A 23,299-nucleotide genomic window follows, 5' to 3' on the forward strand; every position below is an offset into this window, starting at 1 on the left:
TTTACTATTTTAATGACTGAAAAATCTGCTTGGTCAATGGTCTTACAGCGTTGAGCTTATTCTCTTAATGAGATATAGGTGTGTTTTGAGAATAAACCAATCAGCCTTAACACACCTCCTTTTTTAGATCAGAACACCAATGGGTGCACATATGAATGCAAATGCATTTGCTATTTAAACAGTGTGGTGCAAAACGTCAAACTGACACTTGCTCCAAGCTGAAACTTGGAAAAAAGTCTTGAGTTATACAACACTGTAACAAACCACTAAATGATGCTGCTTACCAATCAGAATCAAGTATCTAAAAATTTATTTGAGAAACTTTATTTAAAATATGCATTTAAATACACATAATTAGCTTTTCCTTTTAAGTTTTTTATACTTTTTAAATATTTTCCAAGTCATGTTTAACAGAACAATATTTTTTAAAAAGCCCTATTATAATCATTTAGTATGATAGGGAAAAAAACTTATTTACTTTCTTTTTTTAACTGCTTAGGTCAATATTATTAGCCCCTAGAGCAAACATCTTGACTAATTAACCTACCTTGTTCAGTTGACCTAATAAACCTAGTTAAGCCATTAAGCCAAAGACAAAAGGAAATAGTTATAAGAAATTAGTTATTAAAACAATAATGTTAACAATGTGTTGGGAAAAAAATATCTCCATTAAACAGCACTTGGAAAACACATGAAAAATAATTACAATTTATCATCATCTGCAACTGCAATTAATTGTTTTGTTTTATTTACAAGAAGAAGGGAGGGATTATGGCCCATACAGGGGCGAAAATATTTAGGATTTATTTTTCAGGACATGTTTGGCATATTCTATTTTGACAGACTGAAGCATTTATAGAAAGTTAAAACTTCAGTTGTTTCTAGTTAGCAATATAAATGACTTCTGTTTCTTATGTTTGTAGTGAAACCCAAAACAACAGCTGCTCCAGATCCAGCTGCATCCACAGCTTCAGCAGCAGAACCGTCCACTACTGCGACTCCTACAACCTCCACCCCAGTTACATCAGCCAATACACCTACAACCACCAGTAGACTCTTTACAACTACAGCACCAATTACAACCAGCAGCAGCAGCTTCAGCACATCCACCCACTCCAGCATGCATCGCTCCACCAGCACACACTCCACATCCACTTCAAGCACAGCGAGCTCTCAGCCCAGCACCACTGCACACTGGAAACAGCCCACCTCCACCGAGACGACCACAGATCACAGGCACACATCTACAACCATTACACATGTCAACAGCATACAAGGAGCCAATGCCAACCTCTCTCATCGCGGTGAGTCAATGACATCATTGTCTACGTCTATTGTTTTGTTCTGTTATACTGTATTACCTCTTCTGTGATGAGTCTCTTTTGTTATATTGAAATAAAATATTAATGGTATTAATATTAATGATATTATAAAGCAAATTATATTATTCCTGCAAATCATGATTGTGTCTAGGGGCTCTATTTTAACGACCTAGGCAAAAAGTCTAAAGGGCATGATGCAAAAGGGCATTAAGGGAATGTCTGAATCCACTTTTGCTATTTTAAGGATGGAAAAATACCCTGGTGCATGGTCTAACAGGGTTGTGCTTATTCTCTTAATGAATTATGGGTGTTTTGAGCCATAGCTTGCATTAAACTAATCAGAGTGTCATCTCTTATCCCCTTTAAGAGTCGCGACATGTCATGGTGCATTTGGTATTTACATGACATCTTTGTAAGTGGAAAAACTGGACCCGTCACTACGCACCTCCTTCGGCCTCTTTTCTTTCTCTTTATTTTAATTTTACTCTTTATTTCTTTAATTTCGTGGATAATAAACAGTGTTGTACGCACTCCACTGAAGACATCCACTAGCCTACATATTTAATTTTGTTTGTTAAGCGTAAAGATTTGTTTCAAAACAATTTCTAAAGTCAGTTCTAATTACCAGTAAAGAAATAAATGAACAATAATAACAAAGTGTGGTCAAAAAACACACATCTTATTCTTATGCCCCATATGGTGATGCAGACGTCTCCAAAACATTACTGGTGGACAAATCTAAGCTTGTTTTTATCAAAGTAAATATAAATGTAATAAACAACTGGTAATAATCATAACATTACACAAATGCAAAGTGTCATAAACTGAATAAACTGAAAAAAGGCACGGAGGCAGTGGTCAATGGCGCAGTCTATTTTAGTTCCTTAAAATAGCAACATGGCAGCAATGCTTCTTAACACACTTCCTTTATATGACCAGAACACCCATGAGTCCAAAAACAGTGCAAATGGATTTGCTATTTAAACAACGTGGTGCAAAACGTGAAAATTACTGATGCGCTGGTCTGAAAATAGCAACAAATCGTGCCAAACACATCTTGCACCTTATTACGCCAGGTGTATGATAGGGTCCTAGGTCAGTATGTATCAAAAATATCAGATGATGAATTCCTTCCTTATTATAATTAATATGGTACATTTAATAGCATTGAAAAGGTCATTATTTCAAGCTTGTTGAATAAATTTGGTGATTAAGATTAATGATTTAGGTTAAGATGATTAATAGGTAAGTTGACTGTACAGCGTTTACACGCAAATGTGTTTGAGGGTTAAGGAAGAAATATTACCGGTAGTTGATGATGACTGATTGCATTCCTTTTAAACTTAAAATTAGTTAACTATAAACTATCAGTCATAACTATTTATATTTACTACAAATAGTGGACTTTTGTTTATCATAAACCAACCAATCTCTTTAAGGAGAGGGGAAAAAGTTGGAGAATTGATAGAAGTTACTTTTTTTATCAAATAAATTATATTTTAAATCAATATTGTGGAACTTTCATAAAATAATGTATCACAATTCCCTAAAAATCAACTTATATAGTATTTTTAATACTGTACAATTTATATAAATGATTTTGACTTCAAATGAATGTTTTGTTTCATAGTGATTTTAATCGCAATATATAACCTGCCAGTCTTGTTAGGTAAGGAGAAAGAAGCATTTATAGAAGTGACATATTTAAACATTTAATGGCATTTTCAAGACCCATATTGTGAAACATTTATAAAAGAATGCTTCACAGTTTCCCAAAAATAGATGATTCCTAAAAAAATCTACTTATTTTAAAGCTGTAATTAAATACAGTATGTTGTAAAAATTGTTTAAAAAATTATTTTAGATTAAATAAATGCAATCCAAATGAATGTAAGATACTTTAAAAAAAAAAAAAACATAAAATATATAGTGTACTGACCACAAACTTTTAATAATTTATGTCATTGACCTGAATAGGATTGTGTGCAAAATATCAGCATTGCTTAAATTCAGCTGAAGCCATTAAAGCATGAATGCTCTTATACAGTACCCATACAGTAGTCCTCAGAGTCTATGAAAATTAATGTGTGGTGGAATTTGCTTGCCGAGCATCACCGGGCCACTTGCGAGTGATAGATGAGGCTTTAGCAGTGGCCCGGGGTCCCGGTGTGTGTCTGTGCTGAATTCCAGTGAAAGCGAGAAGCGTCCAGCCCTGACTGATGAACACTGCCCTCAGCCGTCTTCCTCTCCGCACTCACACTCCAACGCCACCTGGAAAACAGCAGGAAAACAGCCATTACTGACTTTAATAATGAGATCTACATCCATGAAAACCATTTTAAAGGTTATTGTCTGTCAAGGCAAAAGAAAAAAATAAAACTGGTAAAACAACCAGGGCTGTTGTTGCCTTTTCACCTTTCAGTGCATTATCAAAGCACAGAAGTGGTCATTCTTGAACCATAAATTTGGATTCTTGAATATTTTATGACTAACAGCATATTAGACGGCTGAAATGGCAAAACTCTCTATTAAATAAAACCTGTAAATTGCTGCACTGAGGATAGTGATGAAATATGCCAGCACTTCTGGCTTTTCTGGCTGCTTGCTAACGAAGACAAAGACCTGCCTGGAGTTTTGGGATACGTTTACATGACAACGATGTTCAGAGTTAGAGTTGTTTTTTAAAGATTTGTGTACAGACAACACAGCGGTTATAACAATCCATAAATCTGTGAGAAATAACAAAAGGACAAAAGACATTTTATGCATGCTAGGCCAGTAGATGGCAATGAAATGCATGCCTGTGACATCACAGTTTTCTGCCATGAGCTTATGTTTAAATGACATTTATAATCTGCCATATTACATATCACAATTTCTCTCAATCATAATCATTTATGCACATATATTTTTTAAAATACTTTTATGCAGCAAGACTGTTTTAAAATACAGTGCATTAAATAATCAAAAGTGAGTCATTTGCATTCTTAGGGCCCTGTCATACACCCGGCACAATAAGGCGCAAGACTTGTGTGGTGCGATTTGTTACTATTTTCAGACCACCATAACCCTAACCCCCACCTTAACCCCCACATTGTTTAAATAGCAAATCCATTTGCGCCACTTTGTGGACTCATGGGCATTCTGGTCTAAAATAGAGGTGTTAAGGTGCATTGTTGGCGCGTTGCTATTTTGAAGAACTGAAGACTGCGCCATTGACCAACTAAAGTCAAGCGCAGAGCGTGTTAGTTATGTTCCTATGTGGGTTCAAACGCTCACACATTGCTTAATACACACAGGTCACAGGATGTACAGCAATATACAAATATCTTTACGTATGAAAAAATTAAAGGAATAAATTATTACAAAAAGTAGTATTTTCTACGTAAATAAAAAAACACTACTTCCGTGCCTCATCTCAGGGGGCTTTTTCAGTTTATTCATCACAATTTGCATTTGTATAGGCTAATATTATTATCAGTAGTATTTATTATAAACAAATTTAAATATTTTTTAATAAAAACAAGCTTAGATTTGTCCATCAGTTTTGGAGACGTATGCATCACCATATGGGGCATAAGAATAAGACGTGTGTTTGAACATCACTCAGTTTTTTGACCACACTTCATTGTTATTGTTCATTTATCCGTTTGCTGGAAATTGAAACTGAATTTAGAAATAGTTTCAAACATTTCTTTGCACTTAATAAACAAAATTAAATATATAGGCTCATGGATGTCTTTAGAGGAGTGTGTACCACATCATTTTCTTGTTCATGAAAGTAAAGGAGTAACGAGTAAGTAGAGAAGGGGTAAGTAAACACATTTTTTAAACTGTTGACAGTCATATATGTGTCCCACACTGCTCAAAACACTATTAGGACACGTATATTTCACTAAAAAGTGAAAATTGGTTGTTTTTGCGTTACTTCGAGCAGATTCGTTCTTCCGGTTTGAAACAAATTTTTTTTAAGCTGTGTCACGCCGATTAGATCCTTGTGTGTATTCCAGCTTGTAGACTGGCTGTCTGTACCTGGGAGTACTTTGTGACACTGAGTGTGCTGCATTCATTCATGAGAAAGACTTGGTTCAAACCAATCAGCGCACTCTATTGTTTATGCGGTGCAACTTCATTAATATGCATGATAGCTTTGAAGACTGTTTGTACCTGTACAGTGTTCAAACGCAGAGAGACGTCACACAAGAGTTGTTTAGAGATACAGGTCGTCAATGTTGCTTTTATAATTTGCTGCAGTAAAGGTTTTGTTTGAGAGCGCATCTGGACTCACGAGTGGATTACAGTGCACATCTGGAAAGAATAAAAACTGGATTTGCTGCTCATCTCCTTTTAATAAAGACACGCTTCCAGTTAGTGTTGATTGTCCTGTCTCTACAGATTTGATAAGTAAGCGATCAGTGTCTTTGTTTGTTTATTCATATGGCAAAGTTAGTTTGAATCGTCAGCAGTACTCATTCAGTATTTAAAGACGGACCTACGTTAATACCACTACAATATTATAGACTTAAAGATCCGCTGTAAATGCTGCTCTCCGAGTGTAAACATGTAAACACTGTTATCAAACTATTACCATCGTGTAGGATTTTCGCTGCATTTTGTGACATGAATAACACACACGGCTTTCTGAAGCTACCTGCCGAGTGCATCCAAATTATAGAAAAATGCGGAGTTTTTTTTCTCTCATTCACCGTTGCGATATCAAACATTGCATTAAAAATACACGCTTCCAGCAATTCCTCGAATCAAATATCTCGTTTGTCACGAGGGGCATGAATGAAATTCCTGAATGAAAGTGCCAAACTGCAGTTAAAGACCACCATTTAATAATTTGGCAAATAATTCGATTAATGGTGTCCATATAAACATAGTCACTGTCTTCCTGCCCTGCGTCTGTTTGTGTGTTTTGCCTCTTTGAAAATCAGCGTGTGCCCAAATCGAAACTCACATTTTTATGCAAATTTTTATGCACCATCCCATTTTCCCACCTCCGACACTCCCCTCTAAAACTAGAAGCTAGACACTTCCAAACTACAGGTCTAAAAACACCCTGCTGAATAAGCACAAGCCTGTTAACCGTCCGCCGAGTGTGTTTTTATAAATGCAATCTTGATAAGCATAAGAGACTTTTTTTCAAACACATCAAAACATCTGACTGTCCTCATTTTTTTATTTAGCTAATCTGTCAAACACCAATTTAAGTGTCAAGCACACCATCCACATGTAGTATTCTGAACAAATTTTATGAATTATACAAAATGCTCACTGATAAATGTTGTAGATTTAGGTTAACAGTATTCATTGCTCAGAGTTTGTCAGCATCACCTGTTACAGGTGGGTGAATTGCTTGCACTAAAAGCATTTCCACATTAATGAGCCTGTCTGTGAGTCTAGATACACAGATATGTCTTCTCACAGACATATGGCTCTGTGAGGAATGATTTAGTGGAGTCGATAAATTGTTTTGCATGAAGAGAATTTCAATGCAGTTTTAATGAAAACAAAATGCACTTAAATGGGAACTATACTCTATACAAACACAATTATGCAAATAAAGCGTTGCCATAGAAACCCATGTCACTAGTATCATCTAAATAACATGTTCACTGTAGCTTTAAGAGGATTCTCTTACCGGCAATATGTTTTCTCCATTAGCTTTCCTTTTGTATGCAATGGTTACTGTGTACACTGCATTTCCTTTGTTTCGTAGTGGTTTTACAAGCCCTTTTTTTCTTTTACCCCTCAGGCTGTGTGCCTGAATCTGTATGCCAGTGCTGTACTATCTAGTCCTCTTAATCTCTCAGCTCAGACTCCATTATCAGACACTAATTATGCTGTAGCTAATGGAGGGCCACATGCTAATTGTGAGATTGAGGTGGGATTTATTTGGTGGAAACAACTGCTCAGCAGAAACCTTAAGATGAGAAGCAGCAGCGCAAGGCAAAGTGGTGAATGAACAGCAATGAATGAATAGCCTTGGGCAAGATAGCCAAGTAAATGGGCAGTTTGCTATACAAACTGGAGACGATTCAGCTTGATAAAAATAGCAGAGCTAGCAAAATACTGTACCTGTTACACACCCTTAAGTTCATGCTTTTTAATACAGGGTTAAAGTTTGCAGGAATAGTGCATTTAGGCAAATAGATGTGGTCAAGACAATGGTTTACACTAGTTTAAAGGTGTCATAGAATGACACTCACATCTCATTGATACAAAATGTTAAATTGTTTATAGCTATGTAAACAGGTAGCACCGTGGCTCAGTGGTTAGCACTGTCGCCTAACATCAGAACGGTCACTGGTTTGAGTCCCGGCTGGACCAGCTGGCATTTTTGTGTGAAGTTTGCAGAAAGTTTGTGTGAAATGCTTAATTCTTCATTACCTGTGACTCGTTCTGACTACATATGCTTGGTTGTATACTATAGCAATAAAGTGTTTTTAAAGTCTTTTAAAACACTGTTGTAATACATTGAGCCACTAAACATTGTTCTGATGACTTTTTTTACAGGAGGAAAACGTGAATTACTTCAAAATACTTCAAATATATTTTGTTAATGCAAGGCTATTTATGAAATTTAGGCATAACACTGTATGACAACATTTTACATGACTGTTATAGCCTACAGCTAATCAATCTGTCAGATTCTGGAGTGCATTCAAGTTCTAAACATAATTATGAATGATAAATGATCTTAAATCAAACAAATACATTTGTAGATATGGTATATAAGTACATAATTTCACTCACCTGGCAAATGGAGGCTATTTGAATGGCTTGTAAGCACAGTTAAGTGCACACAGGATGCCATATTATATGATAATTGTAAGAAATATTTCCAAATGACAATTGTCTGTGTAAAGCCACATAAAACAAAACAAAAATACGATGTATCTGGGAGTTCTGCAGCTAATCAGATGGAATCAGCTGAGGTGGTGCAATGGCGACCTGCAAGATCTAGCTGTCACTCAAGTGGCCACGCCCTTAATCATTCTTAATATAACTTAATATAAACTAAACTAATTAGTAGGGCCAGATGGAATCTGCAGAAATGTGTTTGCTATTTCTGCAGAGAATTGTGTTAAAATCTGTGGATTTATGCAGAATTATTTTGGGAGTATCATAACTAAAACCTTAATATATTAAATAAAAAGTAATACCTTTTTAACTGTTATTTAATGTTTAAAATGCAAATCCAATTAGATCCACTTTATTTGGTAAACAAAGCAAGTCTCTCATATAATATATCTACCTAATACAGAAAATATTACTTTACAAACTATATTGTAAATAAATAATATGAATATTTTCATATTTGTCAATAATATTACTGAAATTAATTTAAAAACTGAATAAATATACATTTACACACATTAGTATAAGTAAATTAACAGAATCAATGTTGGGCTAAAAATCTGCGGAAATCTGCATGGTATAAAGAAAATTTTGACGGTTTTAAAACCTTGACTTTTCCAAACTTCGGTATACCTTGAACATGGTTATCGTCCCATGCCTACCACCAACACTGCATGTTTTGGATATCTGCTATATCTGTCACACCTACTGTATAACAGGTCTTTCAGTCTCTGCTAATGAGCTAATGATCTGAGTCAAGTGTGTTTAGTCAAGGGGAGATGGGAAATGTGCAGAGCTGGTGGTCCTCTAGGAACGTGGTTGAGAAACTTTCCTTTAAAGGAATACAATAATCATGGACAATGCAATGATGTTTGCTATGACAAGATCTGTTATATGTGATTGCATGTAAAAGTAAAACTGATTTTTCTCTTTTTTTTTCCCCACTTCTTTTTTCTTAATCTTTCTCTATTACAGCTGGAAGTGGAAATGACCACTTCCTCCTTGGTAGCAATATAACAGTTGCAGTTCTGGGTATAGTCATTCCAATAGGTGAGTAATAAAGTTAACTAAGCATTTTATCCTGCATTTTGAATTCAGCCTTGTTCACCCAGTAGATGAACAGCTTTTGCCCTTCAGCTTTATGTGCACTACCTGCTTTGGAGACACTTATGGTGGTCTTAACTAGCCATTTATAAACTTGCTGCTGCTCCATTTAGCTTTATATTCCAGGTTTAATACAACATAAGCCCCATCGACAGCATGCTAATTACTCTGCAACGTAATTTTAACTTAATTTTGAGTTTGATGCAATAAAGGAAAGTGGGTACAGTGAAGCACTTAAAGTGGAAATTTTTTGCAAGCTGTTTTGCATCTGTGTAATATCTCTTGTCTTCACTTTGAAGTTTGAAAGCACATGATGCATAAAACTAAATTATTAATAAATCTTTATTCTACGAGATGTCTTCAGTATTTCGCAGATTAGTCAATAACGTTTATATACAGTTTTATCTTATTTTTCATTCATCATAAAAAAGTAAAAGTAAAGATTCATTCAAAGTAAAAATTGCCTGGAAACACCACTGTGTGACAGGTGAATTAATATTGATGTAGCAGTGAAAGTGAAAACACTGGTTTAGAATGTTTTTTTTACATGTTTACTTTTTTAATACGAGAAAAATATTGTTGTTTCTTAATAAATATGTAAATTATTTTAGTGATTTATTTTTTTATGTAGCACATTGATCAACTTGCCTAAAAGGAATACACCTAGATTTATATCTAGACATATATCTTAGACCCCCTGAATTATTAGCCCCCCTGTTTATTTCACCAGTTTCTGTTTAACGGAGAGCAGATTTTTTCAACACATTTCTAAACAAAATAGTTTTAATAACTCATTTCTAATAACTGATTTATTTTATCTTTGCCATAATGACAGTAAATAAAATTTACTTTATATTTTTTAAGACACTTCTATACAGTTTAAAGTTACATTTAAAAGCTTAATTAGGTTACTAGGCAGGATAGGGTAATTATTAGGCAAGTTATTGTATATTGATGGTATATTAAAATATATAGCTTAAAGGGTTAATAATATTGATCTTAAAATGTTTTTTTAAATATTAAAAACTGCTTTCATAATATTACTATATGATGTGTTATACTCTATTGTACATGTATTTAGTGTATCATACTGTGTATGTATTTTAGTATTTACAATTATTCGTTAATTCATGCTACAGGTACAGTAAACATACAATGCTACAGTAAACTATGGCGTATTGGAGTATAATATTGTAAGTTGTAAAACCTAGAGTATTGGGTAATTTGTTTATTTTTCTGTAGTTGTTTAATTACAACTATAGATTTACCACATGTGGTTTTTAAGCATTAGGTTTGTTATATGTTTATATGAATGATGTGAGTGTGTGTATGTGTGTAGATATTATACATACAGTGCTGAGCGTAACTAAGTTCTCCCCAATTCAAAAATGAATACGTTTATCCATTTCTCAGTGATTATAGGCAATGTATTTTAGTGCATTTAAACAAAACAGATTTATTAAACAGATATATATTTATTAAAATAATATTTTAGTCACCAAACATATTCAGAAATAAAAAATAATAAAATTAAATTAAATAAATAAATAAAATTTGCAAAATATTGCGAAAAAAAAAATGTAAACCTAAAAAATTTCAACAAATTTTTTTCAAATTTATTTGCTTCTCTTGATTTTTCCTCTTTTTAAAATTTGTATTTAATATTTATCTATAACATATAAATTTGGGTGTACTAATTTTTGGACCGTTATCCTAGGTTATTTTGTAAGATATGCTTCAGATTTGGCTTCAGTACTGACTAATCTAATGTATATGCACAAATATAATATTGTATAGCTTCCTAATAAAAATATGAATTTAGAAAATAGATTTGTGAGGGGTGTACTTATATATGCTGAGCACTGTGATTATAATATACCTGTCTATATGTAGCACCATGGTCCTGTGATGCTAGACAATAATTCTCTTGAATATTTTCACATATTATAGCGAAATGAAATGAATGCTCACTTGAGCTTGAAAATGCTGCTAAAGTACCGTATTTTAAACTCTCCTGACAGAGAGTTTTACTGTTTACTTTTATAAGAGCTTGACTGTGCATATTTTTCCATCCACAAATTCTGTCGATAGAGCTTGCATTGAATTAAATCTGAAGAGTTTTATTTCAGAAACGTCTCTGACAGCATCCCACAACATGTCTTTCAAGCATATTGTGCTATTTATGAAATGAGCAGTTTATAAATGGCTATTTCTGATCCCCCAAAGAGAAGTGTCGCTCATACATTTTGATTTTGTGATCATTCTCCCAGTTAGTTTCTACACATCATCCTTTTGACTGTTTGATTTAACTATACCTATATAAAGTACTGCGTATGTAAATATACATATATCTCTGTAGAATGTCTCTGTCAAAAGGACCTGATGGGCTTCATTGGTTTGTCTGGAGAGTGGCTTAGTGGGATTGTAACAACCTTGTCTAAGCTCATATTCAAATGAAAGACACTAAGTGAAATACCTTTCCTCTAAAAAGCATGTTAAAAGCTCTGTGTGTAATTACAGCCATCCCTCTCATCTTAAAAATTGTAAAAATGCCTTCTTTTATTGTGGCTTGGTAAAAAAAAAACCAATGTGATTCATCGACTGAATGCAATCCAAGTGTTTATAGGGAGACAATAGAGGCTGAGTGATGGAGGAAAACACATGATGAGGAGGTCTCTGCGGCCCCCCCAGACAAAAGAGCAATTAAAGGAGAACTTCCAGGGGATCGGAGGAGCCACGGATGATCTTTTAAATTAGGGAATGAGTTTGCAAGCCACTGCAGTGAAGACACACATGGTTATCAATTCGGCCTGAATAGTAATGTGCTCCCTCCATTCATTTATATGAAGGAATGTTTGCACATAAACACAATCCAATTCCATTTCGGCTGTTCCCTGTAGACCTCTGCTTTCTCTCTGAGCAGCATGTGAGCAGCCCCTTCACATATCCCACTAAGCCACTGTGCGTGTGTATGTTTGTGTGTGTGTGTGAGAGAGAGAGAGAGAAAGAGAGAGAGAGAGAGAGAGAAAACAGAGAGAGAGAGAGAGTGAGTGAAAAAGGTGTCTTTGGCAGCCCAAGTTCAAATATACGTATCTGCTATTTTGGGCTGCTTAAACGTGCTTTTGAAGTTGTTCCTCTGGTTTGATCAGAGTCTTCATAAATTGTTTACGCTATCAGTCAAATAATTTTCAGTTTATTTGATGAAAAATAATACAGTAAAATGTTAACATTGTGAAATAATTAAATTACCATAAAGTATCTGAATTATGTTACAATAAATTAGGAAATTTAATTTATATCTGTAATGACAGATTTTTTGTTTATTCAAGATTTTGTCAAACCATAATAAAGCATAATGATAATTTAATAATCTCTAATTGAGACGATAATCTCTAATACTTTAATACATCACTGAATAAAATTGTTTTGGGTCAGTTTTTTTTTCCTTTTTTTAAGATAATTACTCTGTTAATTGAGGCAGCACTTATTAAATGTAAAAAAATGTTTATTATTTATCACAATTTTGAATAACTGCTTTCTTTTTGTATGTGGTTTCAAATGAAATTATTACTTCAGTCAATATTGCTTTTATTGTTACCATTAATAATAATAATAGTAATAATAATAATTAATATTAGTGTGATTTCTGAAGTATTATGTGACTCTGAAGACTGGAGTAATGAAGCTAAAAAAATCATCGTTAAAATCACTGGAATAAATGATTAAATTAAATGATAAACTACTTTTGAACAGTTATTATATAGTGCAATAAAATTTCACAATTTTATAATTCCTGATGAAATAATTGCAGCCATGGTGAGGAGAAGCTTATTTTAAAACATTTAAAACTCCTTCTGACCTCAAACTTTTGACCAGTAGTGTAAATGACCTTCTTTTTTTAATACTGTAGGTCTTTTGTAAAAGTAGTGCAAGTTGCATATTTCAGTCTGTAAATTATCATCAAAAAATAATTTCCTTGACATTTCAAAAAACGAAGCTAAACTGATTCAATTACTGTTAATTAATTAATTTATGGAAGTTTTTCAGCAACTACAAACCAGCATTTTCCCCATTCGGATTATATTTATACTGTTTACAGTCATGTCTCAGATTGGAACTTTCTTCCTTAATTGAATTTAGTCTAACTTAGATGTTTATGTTTTTAATTTTTATAGCACTAAAAAATGCTGGGTTATTTCAATCCAGTTCTGGGTGTAACCCATTTGCTGTTTTTTTTTTTTTTAGTTAAATTTAAATTCATAGGACCACATTTAACCCAATGTTTGGGTTTGTGCATATTTTAACCAAATTGGGTTTAAGTAACCCAGCATTTCTTAGAGTGTGTAAACTAAAGAGATTTTAAATTATATTTAAATGTGTTAATGATTCTGACTACAGTTGCACAAACTGCAAACCCAATAGTATGTTAAAAATATTCTGACTCTGACTTTTACAGATGAAGGAATAGTTCACTCAAAAATTAGAATTCTCCCATAATTTACTCACCATCCCATGTGCATATTAATGTCTATTTTCAAATGACACATTATAAGTTACATTAAATGATATACTGGCACTTCCCGGCTTTGTCAATGCAGTTGCAATGTTAAAGCTTTGTAAATGCAGTAAATGGTTAAAAAGTGTGTCCACCAATTGGGTTATTCTGAAGTAAAATGGGTTTTTGTATGACAAATACCCACATTTAAATTTCTCCTTTGCTTTCCCGTACATACATTCATGAGAGAACTTAGTAACAGTACAGAACGTAGGTGTAACGAAAACTTGTTATTTCTAAGCTTTGGCTAGACATCATTCATTGGCGAAAACTCTATTCACTGCTATTGCAAAACTGGAGAGATACATGTTATTATTATATAATAAAATTCTTGATTGTGAGTTAAATATATGAGAACATTTTCATTTTTGCTTGAACTATTCAATTATTAACACGTTTGACCCTGGTCTGCCATGATGCACACCCATAGATATATCCAAATTATAATTTGACATACAAGCTCAGATTTGGATTTCAAAAATATAAGATATGTCATTTATGCAACATTAATCTTCGAGAAAATTGTAAAAATGGCAGCTTACTTTTTTCAAGCATTGGAACTACAATTATGTACATATATGTTCAAAAATATTAGCTATAAATTCATATATGTGTTATATATGGCCAAATATTACTTATTTGAACTTAAATGTACATATTTGTAATTCCAGTGGTTGAAAAAAAAAAATATATATATATATTTTTGCAATATTTCAACATATAAAGATATGTTGTATACGACATGTATTTTATATATGGGATATCCAAATATGAACTTGTATGTCATAAATGTCATTTGCATATATTTACACGTATCCCCTTTGGTTAGAGTGTGTGAGCTTATGTGTTAGTGCGTCATTATGCGCCGCTCTGTGTCCCCTGGCTGTGTTAACGCCCCCGCCATATGTGTTGACTGTGTGTTAAATGCATGCAGTTCCTATCCTTGCCACAGTGGTCATCGGCCTGATGTGTACCGGAGGTTACCTGGTGTGGCGCAACTGGAGGAGACGAAACACCAAGAGCATGAACTTCGACAACCCAGTTTACCGCAAGACTACAGAGGACGACGATGACGAAATCCACATCGGCCGCAGCGAGCAGATCGGACACGTCTACCCTCCAGTGAGTGGCAGTGCCAGACAGCCATACCTAGCACTGCCACTGGGGGGCAGCATCCCAGACCCGGCAGCTCACTGGTACTCTGGGGCACCTATGCTGACCAGCGCAAAATGAACAAGGGGGATCAAGGCATTTGGATAGTAATTAAAAACATGGGCGGGGTTTATGACAGAGGGCATTATGCTGCCTCTTTCCTCATGCATATTTATATTCATAATTCACCACATCTTCATTTAAGTGTATGTTTAATTGATTAGTGTACGGATTACCATGTGAGGTTAAATTAGTCGTCTGTGTTTACCATTGGCTGCATTCAAAATCGCACACTCGTACTCATACTTGCTCATCTTCAGCTGTTTCGAATGTTATAACTCGATTGAATGGCCGTTAGCAGTGGTTATCAGCTGATAGACAATGACCAATAGGGGGCTCCTGCGCCTACTGGTAGGTTCAGAAGGCTGTTATCATCCATCAACGTGGCTAATCAACTAGGTTGTTTTCAGTCATGTGGTTCTGGTGATTCACAAAATTCAGTTGGAGGGCAGGAAGTAAAAAACTGAATGGGAGACAGAAGAAAGTCCGTATTTTTGCAATTTATATCATATTTTAAATGAGATATAAATTAAAAATAATAAAGACGGTCGAGTTTTCTACTGAGCTAAACTGTATTTGCCTGTCATCGAGGCAGTAGATACTGTATAAGCTATTATGTTACATGAAAAAATAAAAACTATAGTGATTGGAAGCATACTATAGATGATTAAAATTAAACTATAGATTAATTCAAATAAACTGTCGTAGTAATTATATTGTTGCTGTGGTACAACAAAACCGTAGTAATAAACAAATTACTGTAGTCAACAAGCTTCAGTTCTATACGCTATGATTATACACCATCACAATGCACCTCAGTTTACACTAATGTTACAATATTTATTACAATTTATCAGTTTACATTTTTTCACAGCAGCAAAGGATCAAAAGAAAATCGGCACACTGCCACTTTAGCTCTCAAAAGTTTTTTAATATCACCACGTTTCGACCTACATGGTCTTCATCAGGTCAAACAATACAAATTGGAGTTCTCAAGAAATAGTGATACAGCTCTACACATCACACCTGCAATCAATCACCCCAATCAGCCAACAAGCCAGTAAGCCAATACAGGCAAATACAAATACAGCAATATACACGTGACAATATGAGATACATAAATACCATTACAAAAAAGATTTAAAATACAAATACAAATTTTTACTTCCTCGGAGACAGAGTATTCAGTGTATAAATATTAAGGGTGTCACAATCCTCCAAATCCTCGATTCGATTACATTTTCGATTCTAAAGGCACGATTCGATTCAGTTTTCGATTATGAATAATTAATTAATGACCAATTAATTTTTGTAGCCTACCGTTTAAACTACCTGACCTGTATGGTCTTTGTTTTACATATAAACAAATCATACAGTAAATGAATAAAGGCAAGATACACACATAATTACCACCTGTCAATCCCTTTTTCTGCAGGACTCGTGAATAGGCAGTGATCTGTGTCGTTATAATGGCATCGGTAAAAAAGACGCACAACCAACAGGAACCAGCCAACAGTATCTGAGGTGTTCGCTAAAATGACTAAGTACAAGTGAGTGAAAGATTGAAGCAGTCCTCTGACTGCCTGGACCTGCTGTCTCGAGCGTATGGCTGTGTCTGTGTGGTCACGTGATGTGCATTTTCAGAGGTAGAGAGGAAGGAGGGCTGCTCAGAAATGCTACACGCCACTGTGGATGTCAAATCGTTGTCGTTCTAAAATGCCATTTAAAAACAAAGACAGTGTAAACAGGGCCTGAGTGTGTACTTTTCGCGAGCGGATTTGCAACGGGGGCGGGCGGAGGATCATGATGCCGGTGTTGTGCTTGCAAAACTGTTTTTTTTTGTCGACAACACGAACGTTGTCAACATGACTCACTGGAAATCCAAAATGCTTACACACCGGCGACTTCATTGAAAGATAAGAGGGTTTAAGTTCTGTCGACGGGTCTCCTGCGTCTGCAGTTTAACAAGCACTTCAACAAGCCTGTTTTTTCCCGCTTGGCAAGCCAAGCTGACGTGACATGGGGGCGTGGCAGCATCGACGATTCTATTTTTTGATTCGATAATTGAAATTGAGCATAAATTTCGATCGGTTTCGATTAAAAATTGAAATCTTGACACCCCTAATAAATATAGCGCATCACACCTTGTCTGTTTTGTATTATATTTTCCCCCATGTGAATATCTTCCAGGCATCACGAAATAATAGATGAAAGCATCCAAAAGCTTGGACGCAAATTATTATAACGTATTTATTTTTGTAAGAGGGAAAAGTGCTCCACAATAATAACCGATATCACGATAAGAATTGGATCTTGTTGCAAGGGTTGCATTTTTGTTTAGTCGATGAATTTTACCATGAATAAACATTAACCGATGCCGCACATATAGACATTAACTTATGGTTGTTTATTCCGCCGAAACGCTTGTTAAGACATGAATTATTGCAAAATAAGCGATTACATGGCAGGGTACGTTAATTATATTCTCTTAGATTTTGTGTGTGGTGGTGTTTGCATCTGATTTTCATTAATACACATAGCTAGGCCTGTATATAATCTTTATTGGTGTCATTTGAATTATCGCGTTCAAAAAAAGTTTGTACACATGGATGTATTGAATTGCTTAATTTAACCGATTTAAACAATTAGAAACAACATAAAGCAGAAATATTTTGATGTTCTGATAGCAATTCCTTTGTAGAACAATCACTTCCTACCCTCCATCTGAGTCTCGCGTGTCATATACGTCATGTGAAAACAAGCTATAGATCACACTCGGCTGCGGCCGGAAGTTAACGAGAATTATTTATATTATTTATTAAATTTTCCATTAATTGTATCTTGTTAACGTCTACCCTTACCCCAACCCTAAACCCAACTGTCACAGTAATGTAAAAACAAAATCTAGATCTGGAGTCTTCTCTATTAGTATGGCAGATTTACCACGAGAATAATTTATATTATTTATTAAATTTCCCATTAATTGTATTTTATTAACATCTACCCCTACCCCAACCCTAAACCCAACCGTCACAGTAATGTAAAAACAGATCTGGATCTGGAGTCTTCTCTATTAGTATAGCAGATTAACCATGTGGATGGATGATAACAGCCTTCTGAGCCTACCAGAAGGTGCAGAAGGCCCCTACTGACCCATGTCTATCAGCTGATAACCACTGATAACACCCATTCGATGGAATGATAGCATTCGAAGCGGGTGCCATCTTCTTGTCAACCATTTAAAAATACTTTTAGTACTTTTAGTATGAATTCAGTCCATGTATTTTTAATTGACTGTGTTATTTCAGTGTTATTTGCGTTGTTAAATATCCATTCACAAATCTTTTCCTGTGGCCTCATGGGATAGTAAATCATCCATCATCAATTAGTATGTCATACAGGAACTTGATACTCAAATTTGGACAAGCTCTCTTTTCACATACTATTTTATAATAGGGAAGTGTGCGATTGCTGATGCATTGTCGTGTTGTGTGTATGAGTGTAAAGCTTTAAAAGCTTTCCACGTTTGAAAGCTTTGAAATTGTGCTCTCCCATTATCCCACAGTTGATATTTATTAATTCAGTTTTGCTAAAAACTCAGTACAGAGTACTCGTTACTGATTACTCATTACTGAGTGCTTGTAATTAAGTACTAAATTGATTTAGGGATGAGCATCAAGCACCTTAAATGACTGGACAATCTTTTAATATATTATAGTTTATTTATTTATTTCGGTGTTCTACTGTTTGTTTAATTTATTTGAGTGATGTAAGGATTTAATTATATGTTAGTGTAAGTGCCGGCCTGGGAATGCCGGAAGCATGAAGTAGTTATCCCAGTGCTTACAAGAGCGGTTAGTGGAGGGATTATAAGAGCGTGGTTGGAACTTCCTGTGCTGCAGTCAGCATGTAAAGCACAAGCAGAGATAAAGACATCAGTCGTGCGGTACGCCCCAGTGGCGTAACAGGATTCTCTCCAATACCCCACACGTCACACTCTTCACAGTGTGTGTGTGTGTTGGGGGATCTGAATAGCTGATCTTTTCGTATACGTCTCCTTCTCCATGGGCCTTTTCATTTATTCCTATGCATTTTGTGTTTCTCCCTCTTTCTTTCAGCACATGTAACTGTTTTTTATCTGCTCTCCGCAGCGCGTGGCGCTCAGTCCGGACGATGATGGATTCCCCTGAGGGCGACTCTCGCTCTCTCTCCTTCTCCATCCCCGAATCCATGCGTCCTTTAGTCCTCCATCTCTCCTTCCATCGAGGAGATTGCACCACACAGCAAGGTGCAGAGCCAAAAGGACACAAGAGCACATGCTCTCCACAGCCGAGAGCTACAAACTGGGTTTGTCTTCTTGTAGTGTTTTTTCAGCCCTCAGTCGGGCAATAATCACTAGTACTACTAGCATCATTCCTGCTCTGTGTCAGTAGAAGTAGACTATGCTGTTTAATGATGACTAACCCCATAGCTCATCATGTCAGTAGTCTCTAACACTCAGTGGCTCTCCTGCTGCACTCGTGCTGTAGTAGTTTTATTTCATTACAATTAGTTTTACTTCTGATTTGAGCTGACCTGTGGCCATTTTGTGTGGGCAGAATTGTGGGCTCTCCACCCAGTGCACAAATAAGTGAATATTTGAAATAGGATAGAGGTGGGATGAGGATTACTTATATTTGCAGACATTTAAAACACAAATTCTGTGGCTATTATGCATCTTGTTAACAAATGATATCACCAAGTAAATAAGTCTTAATCCGCAATTTCCTGTCCTCCTAATACCTCGGATGCCAAGACTCCAGTTCCTTCATGTCTTCCATAGTCTCACATTATTTGGCCCTTCTTAAAGGTCTGCAGCCACTATCTGGGGATGAATAGTTTCACCTCCTAGCTTTGATGGGCAATATATATTTCCATATTTATTTATTTCACCAGCACTGGGTCTTCCATTTTCTGAAGTTTCAAGGACCAACTAAAAAAAAATCTTCCTGCTGAGGCACATTTATATCCCCAAGTTTAGCTCAGGACATTGTTTTTTTTTTTTTACTAAAATATGATCAGTTATCGCTACAATCTGTGTGGTTTGTTATCAACCACACTAATAGATACGGTTGTCAGGGTTTGATAATGGCTAAAATGCTGTTTGTTCATATCTACTGTCTAGATCGCTTTCTCTCAGACACGCAAACACACACACACATACAAATACAAAATGTCTGTCCCTACAGTGCATTCGACATGCCACTGGTAAAACTCTTTAGCATTTAGCATGCTGACAACAAGACACCGTCTGCCATATCGGGTGGCTTAATGGTGTGATGGATTAGAGTCATAGATCAAAGCTTTGCTCTTCTGAACAGTCATCTGTTCAACACTTGGCACAGGAAATGAGGAGTGCCTGAATATAGGCTTCCTGTACATATCAGCTATCCAACTCTCTACACGTGATGAATAAGTGCTTGGCTATTTCTGTCTCCCTGTCAGTGGGACACTTAATGACCAAAAAATATGAAAAAATGTACAAAAAAAAGGTAGATCAAAACACACATTTACCTACTAATGAAAAAAGCCTGCTGCATTATAGCCCTGCTGCAATATATATATATATATATATATATATATATAGGCTAGACTGCTTTGATGGTTCAAAGAAGTTTGATGGATTTAGCTGTGATTATTGACCTTTTCCACTTCAAAGCCCCCCTTAGTCCAAGAGAATATGTGAAGGTCTTTTAAGTAATTTTAAGGCTTGTTGGGCCATTGCCCTGCTTGAGAACCACTGACTTTGTGTGTTCACACTTGTAGTTGATTGGTTTAGACAAAAACTGCCCTGGCACAGAGAGCCAAACCTAAAGTAATAACAATAATAATAAAGCAGGCTTTTGATTTTTTGCAACAGACCTTTTAGGACATCCTGAACAATGATGTGTGATTTATGGTCACTCACACAAAGATTAGACACCAATTTCCAATGGCGGTATTTAATTAATGGCCACCATGGTGACTTAAGTATGTTTGAGCGTTTTTTAGGGTGATATTTTTTGACATCATGTCTTTTTTGGCTCATTTTGTTGTTGGGTTTTCATATTAGAGTGAAATTGCTAGAGTTTGTTGGTGCAGCAGTCTTGGTCAGATTTTTTTGGTGCACACTAAAGTTCAGATGGCAGCAAAACATTTTTAACTAGAAAAGCAATAGCATCAGTTTGTTTTAACAGAACCTATCATGCCAAGTGTGAACACATCTTAGGATGTACTCACACTAGGCTGTTAGAGCCATGCCCAAGCATGTTTTATGCCCAAACGCTAGTTCAGTTGAGCACTCTGTAGTTTGGTTGGCTGGCCTTGGACCTGTTAGAAGAGGTGCCAGTGCGCACTTTACTTGGGCTCAGGAGCAGTATGCATGTAGAGTGATGTGAAACTGAAGACATCAATTTTAAGGGACCATAAGGGACAATACCATATGGATTCATAGGTCACACTTTACAATAAGGTTCATTAGTTAATGTTTATTAATGCATTTACTAACATGAACAAACAATGAACAATACATCTACTACTGTATTTGTTCACATTAGTTAACGTTAGTTAATGAAAATACAGTAGATCATTGTTAGTTCATGTTAACTCATGGTACATTAACTAATGTTAGCAAGCATGGACTTGGATGTTAATAATGCATTAGTAAATGTTCAATTATGATTAATAAATGCTGTACATGTGTTGTTCATGATTATTTCATGTTAGTAAATGCATTAACTAATGAACCTTATTGTAAAGTGTTACCGATTTATAAAACATTTTTAATGTCAATGAACATTAACTGTCATAGTATATCAAAGTGGCAATCTCCTCTCTGCACTTCAGCTCTCAAATCTCCTAATATGTGCAGCACAATGATACAATTATTGAAACTTTCTGAGCTCCAAAAGCCATGGATCAGTTCAGCAATATATTCAGCTGTGTGTCACTGCATCCCAAACCAATCGAAATAATACTACACAATATAACTAAAGCAATGTACCCCATTGCACAGACTGAGAGTGCTTCTCTTCCTGTTTTACTCTAAACAATTCCATCGTTTTGATGCGAGCGTGCTCAGGCTCAGAAAGGAAAGTACAATGTGAGTGAAGGCCAGTGGGGATGTGGGTACAATCACTCAGTTCAAGCTAACTGTTCCTAGTGTGAGTACATCCTTAGAGAAATAACTAAGGTCATCTAAACCAGCTAAACTCCCTAGGCTGGATTAAGATTTTGTTTGGAGTGCGTGGCGATGTATGTCTGGTAGATCGGGTGGTTTTTAAGAACTACTTGCCCTTTGCTGAAGATTACAGAAAGGGACCACTTGGTTTTCTTAGAAGGAAATAATTGGTTCTTGGCCACGTGTGGGTGGTCTTTTATTTGGAGTTGTTCTTTGTTCCGGCCACCTTTGCTCCCCTCTGCTCTGATGAAGCATCTTGTGCGTGGCACTTGTAAAACCTCCCTCCACATTTTCAAAGAATCCTCCATTAAGTCACTGTTTGTTTTCCATTAGGAAGAGAGACGGTGTGGGAGTTCCGCTGCTCAGGCTTTTGTCTGTGAAGATTAAAGAAGCTGCTGTTTGCAGTTCATTTCTGATTATGGTGGACTAGTTTGAGATGTCTTTATTGAAAGAGATTACAGGCCTGTTGTCATCAATATTATAGTTCATCATTTGACTGTTTTCATCCTTAATCATGTCTCGTGTAGGTGTGTGTGTGTACAGTATGGAAAGGATCAACTGATTTTTTTGAGAATTTTTTTTTTACATGTATATCAGTTCTGAAGATTTGAGAATCTCAGATTAGCAATACAGGGTAAACAAACTGCTGCATGTGCTTACTCAGACTATCACAACATAAACTGGTCTGATCATTATCAATATGGCCTCATCAGAGGCACCTAAAGAAAAATAAATCAGCCTAATCTAGTTTGTTGATTTTATTGGGTCTTTTTAGCTCAATGGTTTTGGGCCATTATCAACTGGTTTAGACTTAAAGGCAATATTGCTGACCAGCTGAATACAAGCAGCTGTCACAAAAATGGTTAAAAGAAAGGGTTTTAGAACAGTTTGGACACTTTCTAGTTGGTCAGACTGGGGGAAAAGCATAAAAACAAACCTGACCATGCTACAAGACCATTTACAACCAGTAATAACAATAATCTAATCTGGTTTTGGAAGAATTTAGGCCACCTGTCAGTTGGATTTACCAAATATTAGGAC

The 23,299-nt window shown here is 35.5% G+C and overlaps 1 protein-coding gene across 7 annotated transcripts in view; it reads left to right on the top strand.

The window, feature by feature from the left end:
• lrp8 (low density lipoprotein receptor-related protein 8, apolipoprotein e receptor) overlaps positions 1-20,560 on the top strand; it is a 332,503-nt gene extending 311,943 nt beyond the window's left edge. For 3 of the 7 annotated variants that reach the window (XM_073953023.1, XM_073953022.1, XM_073953019.1), the window contains 3 exons: positions 924-1,304; positions 9,165-9,239; positions 14,783-16,282. In XM_073953023.1, the coding sequence (XP_073809124.1) occupies positions 924-1,304; positions 9,165-9,239; positions 14,783-15,081 (755 nt within the window). In that variant the 3' untranslated portion in view covers positions 15,082-16,282. 7 annotated transcript variants of the gene reach the window in all.
• The last annotated feature ends 2,739 nt before the right edge of the window (positions 20,561-23,299 follow it).

The sequence above is a fragment of the Danio rerio genome, chromosome 6 (genome assembly GCF_049306965.1).
Source record: "Danio rerio strain Tuebingen ecotype United States chromosome 6, GRCz12tu, whole genome shotgun sequence".
NCBI classification, from domain to species: Eukaryota; Metazoa; Chordata; class Actinopteri; order Cypriniformes; family Danionidae; genus Danio; species Danio rerio.